The sequence below is a fragment of the Canis lupus genome, chromosome 9, assembly GCF_011100685.1.
Source record: "Canis lupus familiaris isolate Mischka breed German Shepherd chromosome 9, alternate assembly UU_Cfam_GSD_1.0, whole genome shotgun sequence".
Classification (NCBI taxonomy): Eukaryota; Metazoa; Chordata; class Mammalia; order Carnivora; family Canidae; genus Canis; species Canis lupus.
Window position 1 is genome coordinate 22,450,694 of NC_049230.1, and position 27,710 is coordinate 22,478,403.

At 48.0% G+C, this 27,710-nt stretch overlaps 1 protein-coding gene and 1 non-coding gene across 4 annotated transcripts; both read left to right on the plus strand.

Annotated features, from left to right (window-relative positions):
* On the plus strand, positions 1 to 27,324 carry MED24 (mediator complex subunit 24). 3 transcript variants are annotated; one of them, XM_038547400.1, is made up of 27 exons: positions 1 to 159; positions 538 to 746; positions 835 to 917; positions 12,268 to 12,306; positions 12,658 to 12,731; positions 13,089 to 13,321; positions 13,466 to 13,522; positions 14,970 to 15,081; positions 15,212 to 15,362; positions 15,667 to 15,780; positions 16,325 to 16,372; positions 16,762 to 16,844; positions 17,114 to 17,200; positions 17,644 to 17,755; positions 18,260 to 18,402; positions 19,640 to 19,677; positions 20,114 to 20,196; positions 20,540 to 20,718; positions 20,832 to 20,931; positions 21,242 to 21,417; positions 23,512 to 23,776; positions 24,114 to 24,295; positions 24,465 to 24,555; positions 24,870 to 24,969; positions 26,070 to 26,150; positions 26,471 to 26,619; positions 26,780 to 27,324. In XM_038547400.1, the coding sequence occupies exons 2-27, from the start codon at positions 617 to 619 to the stop codon at positions 26,894 to 26,896; spliced, it is 3,027 nt and encodes a 1,008-aa protein (XP_038403328.1). In that variant the 5' UTR covers positions 1 to 159; positions 538 to 616; the 3' UTR covers positions 26,897 to 27,324. The 3 variants fall into 3 exon arrangements, with proteins under 3 accessions (XP_038403328.1, XP_038403330.1, XP_038403329.1); XM_038547401.1 differs by having other exon boundaries at positions 18 to 159; positions 561 to 746; XM_038547402.1 differs by lacking the exon at positions 13,466 to 13,522.
* LOC119873508 lies at positions 19,929 to 20,032 on the plus strand. Its single transcript, XR_005365099.1, has one exon. It is a non-coding gene; the product is annotated as a small nucleolar RNA SNORD124 (small nucleolar RNA).
* Positions 27,325 to 27,710: the final 386 nt, after the last annotated feature.

A 27,710-nucleotide genomic window follows, 5' to 3' on the forward strand; every position in this document is an offset into this window, starting at 1 on the left:
CCCAGGCCAAGGAACTACAATTCCCAGAAGACATCGTGGAGTGACCTGTCTCTTGCCGCATTCTTATTGGCTCATGTTTGTTACTCCCAGCCAATAGAAGTTAAGCTCTTTGATAAGTGCCAAGATGGCGACACTTAGGATGTAGAACTAGCTTGTACGGTAGGCTTAAAATTGGGGAGGTGGTGGATGAAAAGGAAATAGGGAATTATAGTTTCAAGGTTGGGGGAGGTGGAGGAAATGGAGGAAAAACTGTGGGTTTGGGGTGGTAGGGGCTGAGGGACGCAGCCAGAGCTGAGGGCGTAATTAGGCATTCGTATTGGCTTAACCCCTTGCCACCCTCTTTACTCTTTATATTAAGTCCCTTTGACACCCTTTTCTTAGTGCTCCAGTTTAAGGAAGGATGATTCAGGAGGGAGGAACCTGACAGAATCTCTTCCTTGTCCTCTTCCCCATTTTTTCTTTGTAGTTCTTCTGCCTCCCTTAAATCTTCCCGTATCCGTTTCATTCAACCTGGCCCTTCTCTGTTCTTTCCTTCAGAATCTCCTCTCCCCTTCTCTTAGCTCAGTTTCTCCCACCTCAAAGCTGACTGCCATCGGCCCCTTCTCCGAGTGAAATCATGAAGGTAGTGAACTTGAAGCAAGCCATTTTGCAAGCCTGGAAAGAGCGATGGAGTGACTACCAGTGGGCAATCAACATGAAGAAATTCTTTCCCAAAGGAGCCACCTGGGACATCCTCAACCTAGCAGGTCTCAAGTGGAGTAGGAAGGAAGGATGGGAGGGCTAAACCCATAAAAATTATAACCACTCAGTCTTGCTTTGTTATTCCCCTTGCAGAAGCACTACTGGAGCAGGCCATGATTGGACCTTCCCCCAATCCTCTCATCCTGTCCTACCTGAAGTATGCCATTAGTTCCCAGGTAAACTGCCCCACCTATTCCAGAGAGTGAGGATTTGAAGGTAAAAGACTTGGAGTACAATCGTCAGCTCTCGCTTTCTAGGTGGATTTGTTTCAACACAACACTTCTCTGAGCCTCAGTTTTCTTGTGAAAATAATAATACTTCATTGGTTGTGATGAATGTTACATGAATTTATTCTATCAATAAATATTCATAAGTGTGTCAGATAGTGGTATAGGCCCTGGGGATATAGCTGTGAACAAGACCTGATCCCAGTACACACAAGGAATTTAGTGAGTAATAACAGACATAAGCAGTCACAGGATGGGTTTATTTATTTATTTATTTATTTATTATTATTATTATTTTTTAAATTTTTTTTTTTATTTATTTATGATAGTCACAGAGAGAGAGAGAGGCAGAGACACAGGCAGAGGGAGAAGCAGGCTCCATGCACCGGGAGCCTGATGTGGGATTCGATCCCGGGTCTCCAGGATCGCGCCCTGGGCCAAAGGCAGGCGCCAAACCGCTGCGCCACCCAGGGATCCCACAGGATGGGTTTATGACGAAGGTTAAGACAGTACTAGGGGAGTATGTGCGAGAGGCATGGAATTCAGCTAGGCAATCAGGAAAGGCTTTCTGGAGAAAGTGATGTTTAAACCAAGATCGTATTGTTAATAGGAGTTAGCCAGGCATATTGGTGAGAGTGTACTAAGCAGAAAGAAAAGCATATTTAGAGGCTGGGAGGCAAAAATCACATGTTGTTTAGGAACCGAAAAAAATTTATATGGGTAGAGCAGTAGTTTTGGTCTCAGGACCCTTTTATTTTCTTAAAAACTGTTGAGACTCCCACAAAGCTTTTGTTTATATGTATTACGTCTATCCATATTTACCGTTTTAGAAATGAAAACTGAGAAATTTAAAGAATAATTATGAACTTATTTAAAAGTAATAAAAAGTAAAGTCTGTTAAATAAAGCCTGTTATATTACACATTAATATAAATAACATTTTAATGGAAACCATATTTCCCAAAACAAAAAAGCTAGTGAGGAAAGTGTCATTGTTTTACGTTTTTGCAAATCTCTTTAATGGTTTAATAGAAGACAGCTGAATTTTCATATCTGCTTCTGCATTCAATTGTTGCAATAGGCTATTTTGGTTGAAGTTTATGAAGAAAATCTGGCCTTACACATCAGACATTTAGTTTGAAAAGGGCAGAGAATTTTTTTTTTTAAGATTTTATTTATTTATTCATGAGACACAGAGAGAGAGAGAGAGGCAGAGACACAAGCAGAGGGAGAAGCAAGCTCCATGCAGGGAGCCCGACGTGGGACCCGATTTCAGGTCTCCAGGATCACACCCCGGCTGCAGGCGGTGCTAAACCGCTGCGCCACCAGGGCTGCCCAGGGCAGAGAATGTTAAGCTTTTCAAATAACTGGATATTCATTGACACCAAAAATTCAACAGGTGATGTGAAACCACATAAATGAACTTAAAAATAAGTTAATTATTTTTTAAGTAAGCTCTTCATCCAATGTGGGGCTTGAACTCACTCACTACTCTGAGATCAAGAGTCTCATGCTCTGGCTCAGTTGGAGCCAGGCTCCACTCAATGAACTTTTTATACTCTGTTACATTGAAATCCATTGGTCTCTCTCTTGCATTTTGAACAGATCTTTTACTCATGCATGATTTTATAATATCACGAAGTGGTCATGTGGAAAATATCTGTTACTGGGTTACACAGATATTCCAATTGTTGACACATTTAATTATATGATTCACATGTCATGGAGCCTTTGGGATGTTCCACATACAGTTGTGGGAGAATGAGAGTAGAAAAGGCAAATAACATCTTAGCAATACTTTTTTTTTTAAAGATTTATTTATTCATAGAGACACACAGAGAGAGAGGCAGGCAGAGACACAGGCAGAGGGAGAAGCAGGCTCCTAGCGGGGAGCCTGATGCAGGACTCCATCCCTGGACCCTGGGATCATGCCCTAAGCTGAAGGCAGATGCTCAACCACTGAGCCACCCAGGGATCCCCAATCTTAGCAATATTTAAAAAATAGTTTTAACTTCACAGATTCCCGGGGTTCCTGGACCATATTTTGAGAATTGCTGGGCTAGCATGTCAGGAAGAAGATGGATTGGGATCCCTCGGTGGCTTGGCGGCTTGGAGTAATCTTGGAGTCCTGGGATCGATTCCCACATTGGGCTCCCTGCATGGAGCCTGCTTCTCCCTCTGCCTGTGTCTCTGCCTGCCTCTCTCTCTCTCTCTCTCTCTCTCTCTCTCTCTCTGTGTCTCTCATGAATGAATAAATAAAATCTTTAAAAAAAAAAAGGAAAAGGAAGGAGATGGATTTAGAGAGAGATAAGGGAAAGCATAAAGGACCTGTGGGTGATGCTGAAGAGTTTGGACTTTATCCAAGGGTACCGAGTAGTCATTTAAAGAGTTTAAAGTTGGGCAGCCCGGATGGCTCAGCCATTTAGCGCCGCCGTCAGCCCGGGGTGTGATACTGGAGAGCATGGATCAAGTCCCACATCGGGCTCCCTGCATGGAGCCTGCTTCTCCCTCTGCCTGTGTCTGTCTGTCTCTCTCTCCCTCCCCCGTGTCTCTCACGAATAAATAAATAAAATCTTAAAAAAACAAAACAAAACCCAAAACCTTAGGGCCACTTTCCAGGCCCAGGTAGGGTTTAAAAAAAAAGAGTTTAAAGTGGAGGAATGGTGTGATAGGATTTGTGTATGTGTGTGTATGTATAGATATTTTATTTTATTTTATTAAGATTTTATTTATTTATGAGGAACAGAGAGGTAGAGACAGAGGCAGAGGGAGAAGCAGGCTTTCCGCAGGGAGCCCGACGTGGGACTCAATCCCAGGTCTCTAGAATCATGCCCTGGGCCGAAGGCAGCGCTAAACCACTGAGCTAACCAGGCTGCCTTATATAGATGTTTTATAGCAATAAAATGCACAGATCTTAAGATGAATTCAGTGAATTTTAGCAACTGTATATACCCATGTTACTAATGTTCAAAATAAGATACAGAACATTTCCATTTTCCCAGAAAGCTCCCTTGTGCCCCTTTCTGGCCTGTCCTCCTACAACCACTAACTGTTTTCTGTCACTGTAGATTAGTTTTGTCTATACTTGGATTTCATAGAAATAGAATCATATAGCAAACACTATATACTCTGTCTTCTTTTGTTTAACATAAATGTTTTTAAGGGGTGCCTGGGTGGCGCAGTTGGTTAGGCATCTGACTCTTGGTTTCTGCCCAGGTTGTGATGTCATGGTGGTGAGATGGAGCCCTGTGTGGGCTCTGTGCTCGGTGGGGAGTCTGCTTGGGATTCGGGATTCTCTCTCCCTCTGCCCCTCCCCTGTATGCTCTTGTTCTCTCTCTTTCTAAATAAGTCTTTTAGAAGAAAATAAATGTTTTTGAGTTTTTTTTTTTAAGATTTTATTTATTTATTCATGAGAGACACAGAGAGAGAGAGAGAGGCAGAGACACAGGCAGAGGGAAAAGCAGGCTCCATGCAGGGAGCCTGACGTGGGACTCGATCCCAGGTGTCCAGGATCACAACCTGGGCTGCAGGCGGCGCTAAACCGCTGCACTACCAGGGCTGCCCATGTATTTGAGATTTATCTATGTGGCTGTGTATGTCAGCAGATCATTCTCTTTAAATTGCTGAGTAGGGGATCCCTGGGTGGCTCAGCAGTTTAGCGCCTGCCTTCAGTCCAGGGCATGATCCTGGAGTCCTGGGATCGAGTTCCGCATCGGGCTCCCTGCGTGGAGCCTGCTTCTCCCTCTGCCTGTGTCTCTGCCTCTCTCTCTTTCTCTCTCTCTCTCTCTCTCTGTGTGTGTGTGTCTCTGTGTCTCTCATGGATAAATAAATAAAATCTTAAAAAAAAAATTGAGTAGTATCCCTCAGGTGGCATGTAGTTCTTGTACTCCTTTTTCTTCTTGGCTTATGTCTGCTTTCCATGTGAGCACATATTCATCTACCTTATTCTTTTTATTTGCTGCAAAATGTTCTATATGTACTGTAATACAGGTTTCTAATTTTTTACTGTTATAGTCAATGTTTCATTGAACTTTCTTTAAAAAAATTATTGGAGAGAGTGTGCAAGAGCATAAGCAGGAGGAGAGGCAGAGGGACAAGTACACTCCCTGCAGAGCGGGGAGCCTGATGTGGGATTCATTTCCAGGACCCTGAGATCATGACCTGAGCCGAAGTCAGATAGATACTTAACCAACTGAGCCACCCAGGCATCCTTCATTAAATAATCTTATACTTGTCTGCACTACTAGGAATGTTTCCCTAGGATAGATACCTAGAAATGGAATTGCTAGTTTAAAGAATTCCCACATATTCAGGGTGCCTGGGTGGGTCTGTCCATGCCCAGCACAGAACCTGCTTACAATTCTCTTTCCCTCCCCAACCCCTCCACTTTCTCTAAAATAAATGAAGGAAGGAAGGAAGGAAGGAAGGAAGGAAGGAAGGAAGGAAGGAAAAAAGAAGAAAGAAAGAAAGAAAGAAAGAAAGAAAGAAAGAAAGAAAGAAAGAAAGAAAGAAAGAAAGAGAAAGAAAGAAAAGGAAAGAGAAGAGAAGAGAAGAGAAGAAATTCCCACATATTCAATTGCAGTAGATCCTGCAAATTACCCTCCAGAAAGGATGGTTATTAATTTACACCCCTTGCATAGTGTTTGAAAGTGTTTCCCAACACCTTTCTGATGCTGAATGGAATTTTTAAAAATTCCTTTCTAGAAAACAAAAATTACATCACATTATAATTTGTGTTTCTGTAATTGTGATTTTGAACTTTTTTTTTATGTTTATTGGCTCTTTGTATATCTTTTGGGAATTGCTTATACATATCGTTTGCCCTTTTTTTTGTTTTTTTATTGTAAAAGCTTTATTGAGATATAAATCACATACTATACAATTTACCCTCTTAAAGTATACAATTTACTGAATTATAGTGTATTCAGAGTTGTGCAACCACTACCACAGAACCCCAAGAAAAATTCTTACTGATTTTTAAGTGTCTTAATATAATTGATCTGTAATCCTTATCTGTTATTTATGTGTTTTTTTTTTTTTAAGATTTTATTTATTTATTCATGAGAGACACAGAGAGAGAGGCAGAGACACAGGCAGAGGGAGAAGCAGGCTCCATGCAGGGAGCCCAACGTGGAACTGTATCCCAGGTCTCCAGGATCAGACCCTGGGCTGAAGGCAGCGCTAAACCGCTGAGCCACTGGGGCTGCCCTGTTATTTATGTTTGGCATTTACTATCGCTCTTTTTTTTTTTTTTTTTTTTTTTTTTACTTTTTGGTTTTATTTTATTAGTATGCAGAAGTTTTTAATGTTTTTGTTGTCAGATTTAACCATTTTTTTCCTCTATGGCTTTTGTCTTGCTTAAGGGCTTCTCTGCTCCAAGGACCAAAATATATTCTTCTCCAATTTCTGCCAACACTTCACTTTCACTTTTATGTTTTGTATTTATTTTGTTTAATCCATTTAGAATTTATTGTGGTGTGAGGAAAAGATCCAAATTTATTTATTTTTCCAAATAGATGAGCAGTTGGCTCAACTGCCTTTATTGAATAGGCAATTTATTGTCATATCCTAAATTCTCTTACAGACAAACGTCTCTTTCTTGATAGTTTAGTTCATTGATATATTTGTTTTTTCTTGTAATAGGACTTTACTCTTTTTTTTTTTTACTTTACTGTTTTAATTACTATACTTTTCTAGTATGTTTGATGCATGGTTAGACAAGTCTTCCCTTAGTTGTTTTATTTTTCAAAAATTTCTTGGCTGTTTTCAGGCATTTTCTTTTCCAGGTTTTAAAATCAACTTGTTAAACTCTTTTAAAAAAAAAATCTGATTGTATTTTGATAGGGATTTCCTTGACTTTGTGGATTTGGGGAATTTGTGGATTAATTTTAGAAGGATCACTCTGGTTGTAGTTTTAGTTAGAAGGAGGTAGGAGACCATTTAGTTAGATATATATATTTTTAAATTGTATGTATTTATTTATGTATTTATATAAAGTCTACACCCAACTTGGGGCTCAAACTCACGATCCTGAGATGAAGAGTTACATACTCTTCCATTGAGCCAACCTGGCGTCCAGGCTTTTTTTTTTTTTTTTTGGCAAGGACCAGATAGTAAGTACTTTCCACTTTGCAGGCCATGTGGTCTCTGTCACCATTATTCTATCATTATAGCTTGAAAGCAGATATAGATGGTATATAAGTAAATGGACATGCCTGTGTTCTGATGAAACTTTATATACAAAAAGATGATAAGTCTGTTTTGGCTTGTGAGCCATGGTTTTCCAACTCCTGATTTAGGGTATTGCAGTAATACAGGTAAGAGATGATGTTAGCATAAGCATGGGAAGTGGCAGCAGAGATGATGAGTTCAAGAACCATTTAGGAGGTGGCAAATGAGAAGGTTCAGTAATTACCTGAATGAGGGCATGAGAGAGAGGAAGAAATCATGGCTAGTACCTAGGTTTCTGGTTTGGACAACTAGATGGTTGATGGGATCATAAGGAGACAGTGAGAGTAGAGTAGGGCCATTGTTAGGGTTGTGGTGCTGCTGAGGGGTGGAGAAGACATGGATTTTGGGCTTTTTTTTTTTTTAAGATTTATTATTTAAAAAAAAAAGATTTATTATTTGAGAGAGAGAGAACAAGCATAGTGGGGAGGGGCAGAGGGAGAAGGGGTTCTAAGTCGACTCTGTGCCAAAAGCAGAGCCTGACACAGGCAGGGCTCAATTTTATGACCCTGAGATCATGACCTCAGCTGAAACCAAGAGTTGGACACTCAACCAACTGTGCCACCCAGGTGCCCTGGGCCTTCTTTTTAAAAAATATATATGTATTTTTAAAGAGTTATTTATTTATTTTAGAGACAGACCTAGAGCATGAGCAGGGGGAGGGGCAGACGGAGAGGGAGGGAGAAAATCTCAAGCAGACTCCTCACTGAGCCTGATGCAGGGTCTGATTCCATGACCATGAGATCATGACCTGAGCTGAAATCAGGAGTCAGATGCTCAACCAATAGAGCCACCCAGGTGCCCTCGATTTTGGCCTTGTTAAGTAAGGTGCCTGTGTGGGGTATCAAATATAGGCAGTTGAGCATTGGTGGTATAGTGGTTAGCATAGCTGCCTTCCAAATATAGGCAGTTGAACATCCATTTCCAGAACTTAAGAGAAGTAGCCTAGACTGGCACTGTTGATTTTGGAGTTGTCAACTGTAGATGGTAATTAATTGAAGCTGTGGGCATGGATGACAGTTCCCAGAGAGGGTAGAGAGTGAGCAAAAAAAAAGTGACCCAAAGGTAGCCCCGGTGGCCCAGAGGTTTAGCGCCATGTTCGGCCCAGGGCGTGATCCTGGAGAGCCGGGATTGAGTCTCACGTCAGGCTCCCTGCATGGAGCCTACTTCTCCCTCTGCCTGTGTCTCTGCCTCTCTCTCTGTGTGTCTCTCATGAATAAATAAATAAAATCTTAAAAAGAAAAAAAAGTGACCCAAGCCAAATTCCCAAGGAACCAATGGAATATACATAGGAAAAAGATTCCTCATAAGAGTCTGAAAAGAAGATGCCAGTGAGGAGGGAAAAAAAGCAAGAAAGGGGGGATCCCTGGGTGGCTCAGCGGTTTAGCGCCTGCCTTTGGCCCAGGGCGTGATCCTGGAGTCCCAGGATCGAGTCCCGCGTCGGACTCCTGGCATGGAGCCTGCTTCTCCCTCTGCCTGTGTCTCTGCCCCTCTCTCTCCCTCTCTCTCTCTTTCTCTCTCTCTCTCTCTATCATGAATAAATAAATAAATCTTAAAAAAAAAAAAGAAAGAAAGAAAAGCAAGAGAGTGGTATCGAGAACAGCCAAGGGAGGAGAGGACTGAAAAGTGAGAAAGTGTTTCCTGGTGTTGGGTGCTGCTGAGAGAGGTCCGTGAGATAGGAACTGAGAGTCTCACAGAGCTCTCATGGGGTTTAACAACCAGTTTGTTGATGAGCTTACTGAGGAGATTCCTGCAGTGGTCAGGACACAAGTGATGGGAGTGGGTTGAATTAAGCACGGAAGATGGGGAGGTAGAGAGTGAGTACACAGGATGCATGTCTGTGGAGAGCAGGAGAGAGAGTGTGGTGGTTAATTGGAAATGGGGGGTCTGCAGGAAGTTCTCTTAAAGATAGAAGAATCTCGAGTTGTGTAAACACTACTGAGAAAGCAAGAGAGAGAGCAAGTAACAGAAATAAATGCATATGCAGGAGCTTCAGTACTTGTAAAGTGCTATTAGTCATTGATTCTTCCTTCAGAGTCTAGAGGCTTTTCAGTCCAGTCTGTGCACATGGAGGACACTTAGGAGTAGTTGGGGGTGTTGAATATAGAAAACAGAGGAGAAAAAAAAGAAAAGGAAAAAAAGAAAACAGAGGAGAGGAGAGAGCAGCTGCAGGTCCATCCAGGCTAGCCAGGTGTGCAGTGGGCCACATAGAGGGTCCCCAACCTCAGGGGCTTGGTAGCTTAGAACTTCTAGATTGGTAGATCAATCTAGAGTGGAATAGGTTAAATCCTGCTATGAAAACTAGTTCGTCTTGTGGAAAGTATTTTTAGGTCTCAAGAGTAGCATTGCTTTATTGATACTGTTAGCAGAAACTTACTGGACAGAATTCTGAATTTGGAGACCATAAATACATTGGAACATACACCACCCCTCTGAACATACAGAATTAGAGGGATTTCTCTTCTGGTAATTTGGGGTCAGTTTCAGTGGGAACATCCAGCTCCCCCTTCAGGTTGGTATCCAACAAGGTTCAGTTCTCTGCCAAGCTCTTGCTATGGGGACATCAGTTATAAATAAACAAACACTCGCCTGGAACGTTATGGTCATCCTGCCCAGGCAGGCTCCCAACTTTCTGATCACCATCAGACACCAGCTATGGCTTCACAGAACATCTTGCTGAGAGTGGCGCTAAACACTAATTGTGTATTTAAGTCCTCTGTGTGTTTTGCTCTTGTTTATTCAAGAATACTAGTTAGAGGTGTCCGAACAGAGAGCATTCTGTTCACATGCTGGAGAAATTATACACAGAAGGCATTACCATGCATGTAAAATCCATCATACTAAGGCCATTGAGGCTCACTTCACTTTCTTCTTAAATCTTTGGAAATTTTGATTTCTCTAGGAAAGACAACTCATGAGGCAGGTGATTATCCTAACAGTTTCTATCATTGTATTCTGCTTTTTTATTTTGGTATATTTTGCTATTGATTTTGAGTATATAATTGTCACTACTTTCTAAAGTATTATTCATATTTTATCAGCATGCTGTAATTATTTTTTTAATATGATAACTTAAAAGACTTTCTGTAGATTTTCATCTCCTTTAGGATATGTTAGTTATTTCTTTTGAATTACATCTCCAGTCTTATGGTGATGAACAGGTTTTACTAATAGAGATTTACTTTATAATTTTTTCAGAATGCTCAATCCTAGAATTCATCAATCCAAAGCAATAAACACTATTTTATTAATTAATTAATTTATTTTTAAAATATTTATTTATTTATGAGAGACACACAGAGAGAGGCAGAGGGAGAAGCAGGCTCCATGCAGGGAGCCCGATGTGGGACTCGATCCCAGGACTCCAAGATCATGCCCTGGGCCTAAGGCGCTAAACTGCTGAGCCACCCAGGGATCCCCAAACTTTTTTTTTTTTTTAAGATTTTATTTATTCATGAGAGACAGAGAGAAAGAGAGGCAGAGATATAGGCAGAGGGAGAAGCAGGCTCCATACAGGGAGCCCAATATGGGACTCGATCCAGGGACTTCAGGATCACACCCTGGGCCAAAGGCAGGCGCCCAACTGTTGAGCCATCCAGGCATCCCAAAAGCAATAAAAACTTAATGAGGACCTACTATGTCCTAGGCCCCGGCTAGGTTCAGATATAAATTCACCAGCATTTCTTTTCTTAGGGAGCTCACAGTTTAGGGAGGATTTCCCTCACTCAAATAAGCTTTTTGTTTCCATTTATCTTAAAGGTTCTCAATGCATATAAACATATTATGATTCAGAGATACCCTATAATGAAGAAAGTTCTTTATTCCAGGGTTTCTCAAATTCCTATCACACAGAAGCTCTCTCTTTGTGTGTGTGTATGTGTGTAAAATTTCTTAACAACTTGGCGAATCTTTGGAATATCATATAATAGAAATTGCTGCAATGACAGAAATGATCTATTTCTGTGCCGTCCAGTACAGTAGCCACCAACCACATGTGGCTGTTGAGTGCTTGCAATGTAGCTAGTCTGATAAGGACCTGAATTGTTAATTTTACCTAATTTATTTTTTTTTATTTTTATTTTTATTTTTTTAAAGATTTTATTTATTTATGATAGTCACAGAGAGAGAGAGAGAGGCAGAGACACTGGCAGAGGGAGAAGCAGGCTCCATGCAGGGAGCCCGATGTGGGATTCGATCCCGGGTCTCCAGGATCGCGCCCTGGGCCAAAGGCAGGCGCCAAACCGCTGCGCCACCCAGGGATCCCAATTTTACCTAATTTAAATTTAAACAGCCACGTGTGGCTAGTGGCTTCCCTATGGGACAGTGCAACCTTGGAAGTGACTGTGAGAAATGCTCATCCAGGGGTGTGTTTTTACTTCCTCATTCTGCAAACATTCTCTGTGAGTTCATGGTGATCCCTGAGTAAAAGCATCCTTGACCTCAAGGAGCCCCTAGTTTTGTGGGGGCAACAGGCACCCACTGTGTCGTAATGGGTACATAAGGGAATTACTTGGAGCACACAGGGAAGAATTTTAGCTTTGGCAGGAGGTTGGGGTTGATCAAAGGTGTCCTGGAGGAGTCCTGGGGAGTAAGTCCTAGAAATTTAGTAAGAATTGTATGTAATGAAATTTCCTACTTGTTTCAAGGTGCAAGTGCTACCTGTTCATTGCAGGGAATGTTTGTTCATCTCCAGTTCTTGTGCAAATAAAAGTGCTCTTTATAGAAGCTGTAGGAGTAAAGTAACATAACCTCATTCCTGTCCATTCTTCTGTCTCCCAGCAGTCATTTTAACCTTGTACATAGTGGACAATGAGTAGCACGTGAACATGGAGCATGGCACCTTTGAACGCCCACCCTCATCTTCTCAGTGGGCATATGCTGATGATGTCATTTACGGTGATCTGATAGACGCAGGAATGGGGACAATGCCTCTTCTTTTAATGGTTGAAGAAGGCCTCTTGAGAGGGTTGAGGTTTTTGGAGAGCTGGAGAAACGCGAAGTGTCAGTATTAGGTCCTGTCCAGCTGTGTGACACTAGTTGTCTGAACTTTGTCTTTTCTTCTTTCCCTCCAGATGGTGTCCTACTCCTCTGTCCTCACGGCAATCAGTAAGGTATGACCAGAGCCATAAAACAAGCTAGGTGGAGGGCAGGGGGTTAGGGAGATGTTAGTGACGGATGGGGCCTGACCTCCTCAACTGCTCTGATCATAGGAACTCTGAGGCTGGACAGGCAGCACATAATGCCTGTAGCTGGCCTTGCTGTGTTCCATTGGAAGGAGGGAGGATCCTGGGAAGTGGGGGGATGGCAATTAGGAGCCAATTTTCAGTGTTGAAAGAATGCCGGGTCTGAAACCTGAGGTAGGAGGAAAGAAGAGCAGGCATCCTGAATATGCCATCTGCCTCACATGTGAGACCAGCGGTCGACTGGGATGTTCCGTAGCATCATTACTGTTCTTTCCACAGTTTGATGACTTTTCCCGGGACTTGTGTGTCCAGGCTTTGCTGGATATCATGGACATGTTTTGTGACCGACTGAGGTAATGGCAGGGCTCATAAGCTTCCAGCATTATCTTAGTGTAAAAGAGAAGCTCCTTAGCCCATAGACTGACACCAACCCAGTGGGTTCCTGCACTACTTCTTCCCATCTGCTCTTCTGCACCCACCCATCCCCATCCTTCTCTACTTAGTCCCTTAGGACAAAAGGCCTCTTCTCTTTGGAGTGGCTCATTTGAAATCGTGTCTGGTGGAAGTCGACGGGGCTGTCTTCCCTAGGACTTTGCTAGCTTCCCAGCTCTCTTCCCTAGTAGGGGTGTGCCAGGCACTCTGGGGAACATTGATGTGGGTAATATTTCAGCCCTTGGAGCCAAGACAGATTTTGCATCCTTTCCCGGTAGCTGTCATGGCAAAGCAGAGGAGTGCATCGGGCTGTGCCGGGCCCTTCTCAGCGCCCTCCACTGGCTGCTGCGCTGCACTGCAGCCTCTGCGGAGCGGCTCCGGGAGGGGCTGGAGGCCGGCACTCCAGCAGCTGGGGAGAAGCAGCTTGCCATGTGCCTGCTACGCCTGGAGAAGACCCTCAGCAGCACCAAGAACCGGGCCCTGCTCCACATCGCCAAACTAGAGGAGGCCTGTATGTCCCCTGGTTCCCCTGAGCCCCACCTGCCACTGTTCCCATAGCCGGTTCTTTAATTGAGAGGGGAGAGGCAGGATGCCATCCCACTTCTTTCCAGGAGGATCTGAAATCATCCCACTTCCTTTTTTTTCTCCCCATAAGCATTGCATACATCCCAGGGACTTGGGCAGGGTGGCACCCGAGCCAATCAACCAACAGGTATTTACTGAGCATTATTGTATGCCCAGCACTGTGCCAGGTGCTGGGGGCGGGGGGTGGGGGGCTACCAAAGGAGCATGTGGCAGGGTCCCTGCCCTCAAAAAGCATACATGCTAGTGGGGAGCAAGACCAGTATGTAATATACATGGAAGAAATTAGAGGACAAGAGAAGCACACCATCCATCCTTGTGTTTGTCTCCACACTACTCATCTGAAAACAAATGCCTCTTGTTGTTTGAGTGTTGCCTAACATGTCCCTTTAAACATGGTACCTGTCTGCTATCAGGCCTGTTGTATCATACACCTCTTGACTCAGGTGCAGATGTTAAATATTGGAACTCTCCAGAGTCTGAGAGGAGACAGATAGGAGGGGAAACTCTAGTGTTTCTGGACATGGGGCCCAAGGCCACAGTCGTGTAGTAGCTTGAGGCCACCTAAGGTTCTCTTACTCTCCAGCAGCAAGAATGCTAGAATGGATTACACCCAGGTCTTCAGGACCTGTTTGGAGAATTTATTATAGGATTTGTATATTTGTTACTTCTTAAAGTATGTTTTGTTACCTGTCAAAAGTCCAGAGAGATGATCCCTCCATAAAAATGGACTATGTTGATAGTGTCTTACCTATCTTGAGCCCTTGACAAAGGTTTTAGTGGCTGAAAAGTGAATGAATATTTACCTTAATTTTAATGGATCTTAGGTCTTACCTTTTTGTTTTTTTCCCCATGCCACATGGAGGTTAACAGGCTAGTTGGTACCAGTATTCATCATTTGACCCTCTGGAGTTGTAACTAGGATAAGTGACTCTTAATTAAGTGCAAAATAATTCGGTATAGACCGTGAAACAAGCATTTAGGAGGAGAGGTCAGTGGGTTGGACCAGTTGGGTGAGTTGTGGAAGGAAGGATCTGGGCTTGAACAAAGGCTTGAGGAGAGTGAGTTTGTGAGGTGGTGATGAGTGTGGGCACCTGCAAAGAGGGAGGGCAGTGAGAGCAGAGGCCTCAACAGGGCAAGGCAGGGGTGAACCCGGGAGGCTGGTTGGGAATCTAACTTAGCCCTATATAGTGGTGGCCGCTTGCAAGGCTGGCTGCTTCTAAGGCGATTTGTGGCTGCCTCCCTGTTCTAGCTGCTGGACTCCAGCCCCGCTGTGCCTCTCCCTGCCACTGCCCATGTTAAGCCATATCTGTGTTAGGCTCTAAAGTCAGCTACGTGCAACCCTAGGAGGCAGGCCTCTGGGGATAGTTTCTAGGGCCTTCACTGTTGGTGCTCACCTCCCCATCCCCCTTCTAGAAACCGTGCATGCTGCCCTCAGGCCCCTGGCCTCCATGTCATCCTCAGGGGAAACCTCCATGTGTGTGTTTGAGGGCCCAGAGAGGCCAGTTGAGGAGCTCAGGGCCAGTGTCTTCCTCTCTGTTTGCCATCGTATGTCTGCATGTCCTTTTCTCCACCAGCCTCCTGGACTGCCATTGAGCATTCTCTCTTGAAGCTCGGGGAGATCCTGGCCAGTCTCAGCAACCCCCAGCTCCGGAGCCAGGCTGAGCAGTGTGGCACGCTCATTAGGAGGTACTGGGCCCCAGGCTGATTGGGGTGGAGGGAGAGAGGAAAGGCCCTGGGTGTGGGTGGGGAGATGTGGCTCCTGGCCTCCACTCACCTGCTCTCACCTGCCCCCTCGCTGTGTACCCGTTCCCTTCAGCATCCCCACAATGCTGGCTGTACACTCGGAGCAGCTGCACAAGACCGGCTACCCCACAGTTCATGCCGTGGTCCTGCTCGAGGGCACCATGAACCTGACAGGCGAGACCCAGCCCCTGGTGGAACAGTTGATGATGGTGAAGCGCATGCAGGTGGGGGGCCCAGGGCTGCTTCTCCATCAACATGGTGGCCTGGCCACTTGGGGCAGTGGGGAGGATTCTTCTGGTACTTCTTGGGAGGAAGGGGATTTCTCCTGATCCCATGGTGGCAATCAGATCCCTGTCGTGCACGGTGGTGCCATTTCACCTGTTCTCACATTGGAGTGGTGAAGCACCTGTCCTGCACAGTCTCTGAGCTTGCCTGACCGGCCCCTACCATCCCCCCAAACCCTGGGACCTTCAGAAGATGAAGGGGGATGGACACCCTCTTAGTCTTCACTTTCGGATCATCCTACAGCATATTCCCACCCCACTTTTTGTCCTGGAAATCTGGAAAGCTTGCTTTGTGGGGCTCATCGAGTCTCCCGAGGGTACGGAGGAGCTCAAGTGGACAGCATTCACCTTCCTTAAGGTACCTGGCACATGGGAGCAACAGAGCCAAGTCTAGAAATGGTTCTCAGGAAAAGCAGCAACACCTAGGATCTTTGTCCAGCATTTCTCCCTGCTGGTGTTGGCTGCAGCTTGCCAGGTCCTCCGGTGCAAGTTCCCATCGAGTCTTTTCTCTGAAAGTCCTGGGGCTATATTTAGCCTACTTGGCAGGCGTGTGCCATCTCTTAGCACACAGGTGCCGTTTAGCTCAGTCATCAGCAAGATTGGCGCGGGGCAGTTATAGGAGCCAGAGCAGTGGCCCCGGTCCTTGAATCAGGATTCCCTTTGCTTATGGCAATTCCTTGTGGAGACAGCAGAAGTGAGGGGTCTCTGTGTCCTGTAGGCATTGGGCACTAAGCACTTAGATGCCTGCCAATTTTCTAATTTGGCCCTAAGAGTACTTTCATTTCCAAGGTGGAAGGGATCCTGCGTCTGTTCAGAACAAGGAGATGGAAGGGATGCCTTTAGTTCTGGGGGAAAGAGAGAAGAAATTGATCTTCATGTTTTTCTCTTGCCTCACTCTCTAGATTCCACAGGTTTTGGTGAAGTTAAAGAAATACTGTCATGGGGACAAGGTAAGTTGAAGAAATGAGATTAGGGGAAAGGTGGTCATGGGAATTCGTGAATCCTTGTTTCCACAAGGGCAAAGGAGAAATGGGCAAGGGAGGGGTCAGTCTTGCATTCTTGCACCTGGGGGCAGGCTGGAAAGGTAAGTGCGCATGCTTGTGTGCATGCCCATTCTCCAGATAGAGGTGGCCAGGCCACACGAGATGCAGAGGTGACCAGGGCCAGTGTAGAGATTGGTCCTCTACACTCCTCCCTGTCATGTCACTGGAAGCCAGTGGTGGGCATGGCCAACTTTTTGGTGTTTATGTCCAATGGGGTGTCCTCGTAAACCTGCATCACAAGCTATGGGTGGAGTAGAGGACCCAGAAGGCAGATGGCAGCTTCTGGCTCTTTGTAGGACTTTACCGAGGATGTCAGTTGTGCTTTTGAGTTCCTGCTGAAGCTCACACCCTTGCTGGACAAAGCTGACCAGCGCTGCAAGTACGAACTCCCCTAGCTCACCCCTGCTCTACCTTCTAGAAGGTGTTCTGGCTCTTCCCCAGCTCCTTTGTGCCAGGCCAATCTCAGGGGACTGTCACCTGGTTCGTACCCCTGAGCAGGGGCAGGAGGCCCCAGCCCCGTAGTTGCTGGGTGCCAGAGCCCATCTGCCATCCTGAAGGAGGGAGGAAACGAGGCAGAGGCCTACTGTCCCCATCCCTCAGTCATCCCTGCTGTGTGCCCAGGCCCCTCATGATCTTTTTCCCTCACAGCTGTGACTGTACAAAATTCCTCCTCCAAGAATGTAGCAAGCAGGGGCTTCTGTCCGAAGCCAGTGTGACCAACCTTCTGGCCAAGCGGTAAGCATGAGTTCCCCCCGGCCTGGCTGACGTGCCACTTGCCCCCCTTTCCTCCTGTCCAGGCTGGACTGCTGGGTGCCTCTCCCCTTCCCGTGCAGGTGCCTGGGGCCATGCCTAGGCTTACCAGGAGTGGCAGACACGGGTTTCTGTGCACTAGGCTTCTGCACCCTTGGGTGCTGCACTTGAATTCTCACCCTCTGTGAACACAATAAAAATCCTAAATCTTCCTTTAATCTCAAGTGAACTTTCAGAGTTGAGGTAATGATCAGTGACAAACTGAAGCAGTCACACCAGTGGACATGCATGCATGAACATCACCCCAACCGCAGAGGTTTTTCTATGCTCCCCACCTTCTCTGGGCCTCTGCTTCTGGCGCTGGACCAGGGAGCACATCAGGAACTTCTTTCTTTTCCCTTCTCTTGGCCAATGGCTTATGGCCACAGCGCAGCAGACCGGGAACATGCACCCCAGCTGAAATCAGGAGAAAATGCCAACATCCAGCCCAATCCTGGGCTGATCCTCCGGGCAGAACCCACTGTCACAAATATCCTCAAGGTGAGTATGCCCTTCCCTTGTCTCCAGGGTCATCTCTTCCTGTTTTCCACTTTTGCCTCTGCTTCCAGATAAAGGAAATTGAGGCTGTAGACCTCTTTGTCTTCTGGCTTTTATATGTAGTTACTTTGGAAGTAGAGAAGCAGGCAAGGCAGGGAAGCTGCCAATGAAAACTAGCATTTGTTGGGCACTGCTTGGAAGATAGGCACTGTGGTAGATGCTTCCACCTGCTCCTGCAGAAGCAGTGGGGACTCTCACACACACACACACCCACACCCCTACCGCCATGATCCCAGTTTAGTTGAGAGGAATGGATCAGAGAGCAGATGGATTTGGGGAGTGATTTTCCAGATTGGAGTCAGAAAGATATAGGTTGGATTTCAGGCTGTGGTATGCCACTTGATGGAGACGTGCAGAGCAGGAAGCTCTGGTTGATTAGGCTGTATCTGGTGGTCGTGGGAGGTCTTTGGGTTTTCTTCAGGACTTGATTTCCTGTTGTGTCCCTAGACGATGGATGCAGACCACTCCAAGTCCCCAGAGGGGCTGCTAGGAGTCCTGGGCCACATGCTCTCTGGGAAGAGTCTGGATCTTCTGCTGGCCGCCGCTGCTGCCACTGGGAAGCTTAAATCCTTTGCCCGGAAATTCATCAAGTAAGGAATGGTGAGCCCCTAACCGAGTTGGGAAGGCGTGTCCAAAGGAAGAGGTAGCAGAGTAGGGGCAAGACCCCAGGGTCTAGGTCTCCCTGGAGATGCCTAGGGCAAGCCAGAGCATCCCAGTTGAAGACACTGAGCGAAGGGCCAGGTCTCTGGATGTCAAGTGCTCTTTTCTCTGCTGCTGAGCATGAAGTAGAGGTGTTTGATGAGATGAGAGGCACTAAATGGTGGAGTGAAGGGATTCGGGTGCGCCCAGTTGTTACTAAGGGGCTCTCAAACACTGTTGACTCTTTGGTTGACATGGAATTTGATACATAGAACTTTGTTCCATCCGGTGAGCTGTTCTCTGGGCCTTGGATTTTTTTTTTCTTAAGATTTTTATTTTTAAAGATTTTGTTTGACACAGAGCATGCGTGCACCTGCATAAGCAGGTAGAGGGAGAAGCAGGCTTCCTGTTGAGGGGGTAGCCCAATGCGGGGCTCGATCCTGGGACCATGGGATCATGACCTGCGCTCAAGGCAGATGCTCAACCATTGAACCACCCAGGTGCCCCAAGATTTTTATTTATTTTTATTATTTTTTTTATTTTTAAAGATTTATTTATTCATGAGAAACACACACAGAGAGAGAGGCAGAGACATAGGCAGAGGGAGAAGCAGGCTCCATGCAGGGACCCCAACATGGGACTCGATCCTGGGTCTCCAGGATCACGCCCTGAGCTGAAGACGGCGCTAAACCGCTGAGCCACCGGGCTGCCCAAGATTTTTATTTTTTTTATTTTTTTATTTTTTTTTAATTTTTATTTATTCATGATAGGCACACAGTGAGAGAGAGAGAGGCAGAGACACAGGCAGAGGGAGAAGCAGGCTCCATGCACCGGGAGCCTGACGTGGGATTCGATCCTGGATCTCCAGGATCGCGCCCTGGGCCAAAGGCAGGCGCCAAACCGCTGCGCCACCCAGGGATCCCAAGATTTTTATTTTTAAATGATCTCTACATCTGTTTTGGAACTCAAACTCAAAGCCCTGAGATCAAGAGTTACATGCTCTAATGATCAATCCAGCCAGGCATGCTGCCTTGGAAATCTTTTAAAAACAAAGAGTTCTTTTTGTAGTGGTAGTGTTCATTTTAAGTTTCACCCTTAATTCAGACTTTAGTGACTGCCTTTCTGGACAGGCGTAGCCCCCTGAACCCTTGCCCTGCTTGCTGTGACCTATCTCTGTTCCTCCCCCAGTTTGAATGAATTCACGACACATGGCAATGAAGAACTCGGTAAGTCAGCTCTGTGCCCCCCGGACCCAGCACTGTGGAAGGGTCGGGGGAGAGAACAGGGGAGGACAGAGGGCCCGTTGCTCCTCCTGGGGAGGCTCTTTTCTCCCCTGAGCAATGACTGACTGAAGCTTTTGGGGAGCCTTGAAAGGGGAATGCTGGGCAAAGAATTCTTCCAAAACCACCTCTGTCTATTGCCCTCCCTCTTTATGATTTGGTTGGGTGCTGGGAAGGAGGAGGGTATCAGGAGTCTTGGATTCCAAGGAAGGGATGATGTTCCAATTGAGACTCAAGAAAAGGATTCTGAGCCTCAGAGCTTTGAAGGAGCCACTTGATCACTGACCTTCCTTGAGGCAAATCCTGACCCCCCCCTTCCGATCCAGACGAGGGTTCTGGGCCCTGCTCAAGGCTGTGGAGTCAGGCTTTTTGTTCCCCGTAGCCAAAGCAGCCTCAGTTCGAGCCTTGCTCTTCGACATCTCCTTCCTCATGTTGTGCCACGTGGCCCAGACCTATGGTTCAGAGGTGAGTGAGAGGAGAGCAGTCAAGATTAGGGGCACCAAGTGGGCAGGGAGAGGGGGAAGGAAATGACCAGTAACTTGGCCGCCCCTCCCCACCCCGCAAGCTACTTAGTTCTGCTGGGTGCAGAATGAAGGTGCCCCTGGGCCCATAGACGCCCCCTTTGGTTACTCCGGAATCCTTCAGTGCCACACCCACACCCACCACTAGGTGGCAGCATAGCCCCTGTCTTTCTCCCTGAGACCAGTGCATCTTTAGTTCTTCAGGCTGGAAAGAAGCAGCAGTGGGGCAGGAAACTGAGGCACAGAGCACTGGCTGCTGACCCTCCCTCCCTCCCTTCCTTCCCTAGGTGATTCTGTCCGAGTCAAGCACAGGAGCACAGGTGCCCTTCTTTGAGACGTGGATGCAGACTTGCATGCCCGAAGAGGGCAAAATCCTGAACCCTGACCACCCATGCTTCTGGCCTGACTCTACCAAAGTGGAGTCCTTGGTGGCCTTGCTCAACAACTCCTCGGAGATGAAGCTGGTGTCAGTGGCCGGGTGCCTGCCCCAAGAGTGGTGGTGGGGGCAGGCCATGACCCTCTCCCTCAGCCCATCCCACACTCCCCCGTGGTGATTGTTCTCCCCCCTACATCTCGTAGGCAGATGAAGTGGCACGAAGCCTGTCTCAGCATCTCAGCGGCCATCTTGGAGATCCTCAATGCCTGGGAGAATGGGGTACTGGCCTTCGAGTCCATCCAGGTAGCCCCACCTTTCCAGCAACCTTTTCTCTTCCCTGAGACACAGAGCCCGTGTTTGATAGCTTGTTACACTTTATAAGAACAAAAAGACCCTTAATCCAGGAGCTCATGTTTGGATGTTGATTTTACTTGTAATCATAGGCTTAGCCACTCCCTCCCACCCAGGTAACTTTGGGAAAGGCATATTTGTGGTGAAAAGAGGTGGGGGATGCAGTCCAAGACTCCACCTGCTGCACTTAGCTGCCCACAGAGGCCAGGGAAAGTGACAGGGCGGGGAAGAAAGCGGCCTCAGTCACCCTTTCCTTCCCCAGAAAATCACAGATAATATCAAGGGGAAAGTGTGCAGTCTGGCAGTATGTGCTGTGGCTTGGCTTGTGGCCCACGTGCGGATGCTGGGGCTGGATGAGCGTGAGAAGTCGCTGCAGATGATCCGCCAGCTGGCAGGGCCGCTGTACAGTGAGAACACCCTGCAGTTCTACAATGAGAGGTCAGTAACCCATCCCCTCCCCTCTGGAACTCTATAGGCCTGTTGTGAGAAGTTGGCACCTCCAGTAACTAGTATCCCCCTCTTCTCTTACTTTCCCAAACATGCTGCTCACTTGCTCACTCACATTCTTATTTACGTGTTCATGCACTGACTCAGCAACATTTAGAGTGTGTCTCTGAGCCAGGAGTGTTTACGATCCAGCCCCTGCTGTGTCCCAGAAACGCAGACCCTGAATAGCTGTGATTCTGGTCTTCAGAGAGCTCAAGTTCTGAAGAACTAGCTTACCAGCAGAACAGAGTAGTTTATTAGCTGTAGCTAATAACCTGGAACCCATCTGTAGAACTATGAACCTTGGGCCTGCGCACCCTCGTTATCCTCCCAACTGCCTATCTTTTGTGACATTTTCCTGCCATGGCTTTTCAGAGCTGAGGGGGACCTCCCTGGCAGCTTCCATCTGTGTTGAGTTCAGTGGTTTTGGGTCATTCCCCTATCTAATAACTTTCTTTTTTAAATTCTAGTAAGATAGGGACGCCTGAGTAGTCCAGCGGTTTAGCACCTGCCTTTGGCCCAGGGTGTGATCCTGGGGTCCCGGGATCGAGTCCCGCATCGGGCTCCCTGCATGGAGCCTGCTTCTCCCTCTGCCTGTGTCTCTGCCTCTCTCCCTCTGTCTCTCATGAATAAATAAATAAAATCTTAAAAAAAAAAAAAAACATAAAATTGGCTGTCTTAACTGCTTTTAAGTATGTAATTTAGCAACATGAGATACTCACATTGTTGTGAAACAGACATCCAGAATCCTTTCTTCTTGTAAATCTGAAACTTTGTACCCATTAACAACTCACCCCTTTTCCCCTCCATATCTTCTGGTAACCACCAATTCTACCTTCTCTTTCTATGAATTTGACTACTTTAGGTACAGGTACCCCATGTAGCTGGAATCCTACAGTGTTTGTCTTTTTGTGCCTGGCTTATTTCACTTAGCATAATGTCCCCAAGGTTCATCCATGTCATAGCCTGTGTCAAAATTCCCTTCAAAATAGTATTCCATCATATGTATGTGCCACATTTTGTTTACCCAATCATCCGTCAGTGGACACTTGGGTAGCTTCTACCTCTCAGCTGTTGCAAATGGTGCTGCTATGAAGTGAGCATGCACGACCGGTAAGCTAGGAGAGAGGGCTCACCAAGTAGCTGTCAGGGTGCCTTAGAGTGGAGAAGTGGAAACACTGTGCCTAGATATGGTTGGTGAGGGCCTGTAAGGTCACATCTTTTTCCTCACCTCCTTCTCTGTTCTTCTTCCCTCACATCCTTCCTTCACAAGTAATGGAGAATTTGCTCTGACATAATCCATGCTAAGCACCCTGACTCCTCTCTGGGTGAGAAATAGTGGGAAATCTGTGGATACATTATGCAGGTGGAAAGAAGTGGCTCTGAGAATCATAGCAACGTTCCAAGAGCCATCCAGCGTTCCAGGAACAGTTAGCACTCAGACCTGGGTAACTCACTGGGTAACTCACCGGGTAACTCATGGGGGTCTGAGTGCTAACTCAGTCAAAGACTGTTAGAAAATTCCTGGACATATGCTTCTGTTTGCCCAGCTAACAGAGGCCGGGAAGAGTCTTGTGGGGCAGCCCTTGGGCCCCTGTCCTGGAAGTAACAGTTTACTTTGGGAGGAGGCCAAGGCTGGGCGGGGACCCCCCCCACCAGCACTCAGCCCAGAGGGAAGTGATTGTATTTATTTATGTCCAGGGATTGGCAGGGCTCAGGTTTGAGGGATGGGGGAAGTTGGAGACAGAAAAAGAGAAAATATGAATATGTCACTGGAATAACCTGGGGGAGGAGAGCAAACTTGCCCCCCACCTTAGGCTTTGTGCCCAGCAGGTGAGAGACCTGCCAGGAGCAGGACCAGTAGGGTCAGGTCTGCTAGGAGATTGTGACTTCCTCTTGTCTCCTCCCTCAGCACAGAATGGGGTTCATTCCCCAGGAATATTTCCGTAACTCAAGTCCTGGGATAAGTTTGGCCTGGGTGTTTGTTCTGCTCTTAAACCTGGTGTTGCCTGAACCTGAACCTGAGGTCCTCTCCCCGTCCCCCAGGGTGGTGATCATGAGCTCAATTCTGGAGCACATGTGTGCTGACGTGCTGCAGCAGACAGCCACCCAGATCAAGTTCCCGTCCACGGGTGTGGACACAATGCCCTACTGGAATCTGCTGCCCCCCAAGCGACCCATCAAGGAGGTGCTGACGGACATATTTGCCAAGGTGCTGGAGAAAGGATGGGTGGACAGTCGCTCCATCCACATTTTTGACACCCTGCTGCACATGGGAGGTGTCTACTGGTTCTGCAACAACCTGATTAAGGTACCAAGGGCATGGCAATTAGGGGGCCAGATGCTCACCCAGTCCTCGGCTGGGGGAGCAAGTACCCTCAGACTGGGAGAGAGCTGAGAAAATACCAACCAGGACCAGAGTCCTATATGTAGCCTGGTTGGCGGGGCTTCTCTGAGAGGCTGCATCAGTCCTGTGAGAAGATTCCTCGAAATACAGAGGCAGGGCTTGGTCTCGGGGCTCCTGGGCTCTGAGGGGAGCCAGCTTCTCAGGAGCAGTGGCCAGAGGCTGGTGTGGCTGCCCCTGTGTGCCCTCCTAGAGAACCCTGTGTCGGGAGCCCTTGGCTCCAAACCCTTCCCTGTTCATCCAGGAGCTGTTGAAGGAGACACGGAAGGAGCACACTCTGCGGGCCGTGGAGCTGCTCTACTCCATCTTCTGTCTGGACATGCAGCAAGTGACCCTGGTCCTGCTGGGCCACATCCTGCCTGGCCTGCTCACCGATTCCTCCAAGTGGCACAGCCTCATGGACCCCCCTGGCACTGCTCTGGCCAAGTAGGATTCTCTTTGAACCCCAAGTCCCCACAGCAGTGCCGAGTGCCCCTTGCCTGGGGCTGCCCAGGGAGGCTGGGCTGTGGGGAAGCCCTGTCAGCTGGGGCACAGGCACAGAAACCCGCTCTGGGGCCCTCTGACTTTACCCTCTTCTCCTGGAACCCTTTGCCAGGCTAGCTGTCTGGTGTGCCCTGAGTTCCTATTCCTCCCATAAGGGACAGGCATCCTCCCGCCAAAAAAAGAGACATCGTGAAGACATCGAGGTAGGGGACCCCTCTGTTCACTTGTTCATGTGCTCAGCAGACATTTACTGAGGCTTTTGGGGTAGGAGGCACGGGTCCTGCCCCTGGGTGGCTGTGTCAGGGCTTGGCTGGCCAAGCATCTGCAGGGGTGTCCGTGTGAGGGTGTCTCTCATTAGGACTGTGGGAGGGTGAGGGAGGCTGGCCCTACTGAGATGCCGGCAGAGGCCTATGGGGAGCTGAGTCTTCCTCACTCCTGTATGAGCCGCAACTCTTTTCCCTGATAACGGAAACCTTGGGGGCCCAGGGTGGCTAATAGTGACCCTTCCACCCTCCAGGATTATGTCAGTCTCTTCCCCTTGGATGACATGCAGCCCTCAAAGCTGATGCGCCTGCTGAGCTCCAATGAGGAAGATGCCAACATCCTCTCGAGTCCCAGTGAGTGTTCAGATGGGGCTGGGCAGGCTCCTCCTTTTCCTGGGAACTCACTCCTGACTGGGAAAGCTGCGTGGCGTAGTACCTGGCCGCCAGCATCTTTGCTTGTCAGAGAATGTGTGGGGGGTTGTCCCATTCTGCTCCCCACTGCTGCTCTGCTTTCTGCCTACGGAGAGACCAGAGGTTGCTGGGGACTCTCTGGAAGACTGAAGCTCTTCTGCCCAGACCCCAGCCCAGCCCCGGACATACCACCGTCCCTTCCCTACCCTTTACTCATCACAAGTGAGCTCATTACCTCAGGCACAGTCTATACCATTGACTCACGAGCTCTGGTCTTCCTTCCCTTGAAACAGGCCCTGAGGCCTGGGCTGGGACTGGGGCTGCTCCCCACTCTTCCTGCCTGAAGAGCACCCCTCCCCTACCAGCTCCCCTTGATGTCATTACCGCTCCCTGCCAAGGGCTGCTTCTGTGGCATTTAATTTTTCTTATTTCCAGAAATTTCTCTTGAGTCTAGGAAGTTTCTCTAAGGCCTTTTAGGTATTAGGGCACCAACTGTGCACTTGGGCAGAGGAAGGGTGCTATGTCTGCCACCCACAAACCTTATGACCTTTGGCTGGTTACTCAGCAAATCTGAGTCTTAGTGTCTTTTTTTTTTTTTTTTTTTTAATTTTTTAAATTTATGATAGAGAGAGAAAGAGGCAGAGACACAGGCAGAGGGAGAAGCAGGCTCCATGCACTGGGAGCCTGACGTGTGACTCGATCCCAGGTCTCCCAAGACCGCGCCCTGGGCCAAAGGCAGGCGCTAAACCGCTGTGCCACACAGGGATCCCTGAGTCTAAGTGTCTTTATTTGTGAAGTGAGGGTGTGAGGATGAGGTGGGCTGATCTGTGTGCAGCCAGCAGATTGGCACCTGGCGGTGCTCACCAAATGTTCTCTCTCATCTCCCTCTGAGATCTCTGTATTTAGGGCCCCTCTGTGACTCTGGATCTGGGGACTTCCCCACGCCTTCCTCCACGCCTGATGGGTGAGGGCATCCCCTGGGAAGGGGGGTTTTGAAAGGTTAGGGGGCCTCTGCCTCAGGCTCCCTCCACTTGGCCCCACAGCTGACCGCTCCATGAGCAGCTCCCTGTCAGCCTCTCAGCTGCACACAGTTAACATGAGAGACCCGCTGAATCGAGTCCTGGGTGAGTCCTTCCACTGCGCTCTGGCTGGGGAATGGGGGTGCTGAGGCCTCACTAGCTGGAGGGGGAGGTCTCCTGGTGCCCCTTCACCCCTGTTATGTGTTCCCATCTCGTTCCTCCATCTCCCCAGCTGCTGGCTCTCCTGTCACCCCCAGGCTCCCATCCAGTCCCACGATTTCCTTTCACACTTCCTCTTTCTGACGCCCCCATTTGGGGGGCACTCTGAGCACTTCTTTCTTTTTGTTTTTCAGTGCCACTACCTCCCAGTCTCTCCTCTTCTCAGATCCCCCCTCACAGAGTGTTTCCCTCTTCCTTCTGCACAGCCAATCTGTTCCTGCTCATTTCCTCCATCCTGGGGTCGCGCACCGCTGGTCCGCACACTCAGTTTGTGCAGTGGTTCATGGAGGAGTGTGTGGACTGCCTGGAGCAGGGCAGCCGAGGCAGCATCCTGCAGTTCATGCCCTTCACCACCGTGAGTGCTTTGCCCCAGGCCCGGCCCGGCCCGGCCCCACCTTGGTGCTCAGATGGGGGCAGCAAGTCTTAACGCAGATGGGGTTCAAGTACAGCCCTCAGAGTAGGAGGGCTACCCCCGGGACCAGAGCAGCCTCAGTGAGTGGCCATTTGTCTGGCAGGTATCAGAGCTGGTGAAGGTATCAGCCATGTCCAGCCCCAAGGTGGTTCTGGCCATCACGGACCTCAGCCTGTCTCTGGGTCGCCAGGTGGCCGCCAAGGCCATTGCTGCACTCTGAGGGGCTTGGAGTGGCCGCGGGGGGCCATCTGGGGGAACGCAGCCCCAGGCGCCTCAGAAGGGAACAGTGAAGGAAGATGAGACATCATTGCTCATATCCATGTGATGTAAGAGCCCTATGTCATTTCCAGATCATTCCCCTATCCTGATATCTGACCTCTAAGACGTCTCCCAGTTTCTTTCTTTCATAATTTCCTCTGCTCACTGCCAGCACCTGAAGAATGTGTGCAGCCTGGCTCTTAGCCCAGGCCCTCAGCACCCCGCACCCCTGCTTGCCCTCTTCCAGCAGTACGTGTACCTCTGAGGAACTTTGTAGGTGCAAAGTTGTGTGTGTGTGTGTCTGTTTGTTTTTTTGTAACACATGAGGGAAGTTCACTCAATTCATTTGTAAATAAAGACTTTTGTGGGTCCCTGTGTGATTCTAAGTGATGTCAGTGTCTGTGTCCCACTGAGGCAGGGAACAGCATCTTCTCCTTAGAATCCCATGTGTTGTGCCCAGGAAGAGGCCCAGTCCTTGGCTGAGGAGAGCAGGAGAGGTGTGCAGAGGAGGGCTGGGCAGGCTTGGGTTCCTGTGTTTGTCCGCTCAGGAGGGGCAGGACTTCCCTTCCTCCTACCGGCACCAGGCAGTAAGGAGTCAACACACGCCCGCTGCTTACCCTCACACCCCAAAGTCAGACTGAACTCTGAGAAGGGAGAGGTTTTGGCTAAAGGCCCTGCTGGTGCTGGGGTAGGGTGTCCTGTCCTTCTGACGCTCTCCCAGGAGACCCAACCCCACCCCGAGTCTGACTGGCTCCAGTTTGATCTGCCCCTCTCCA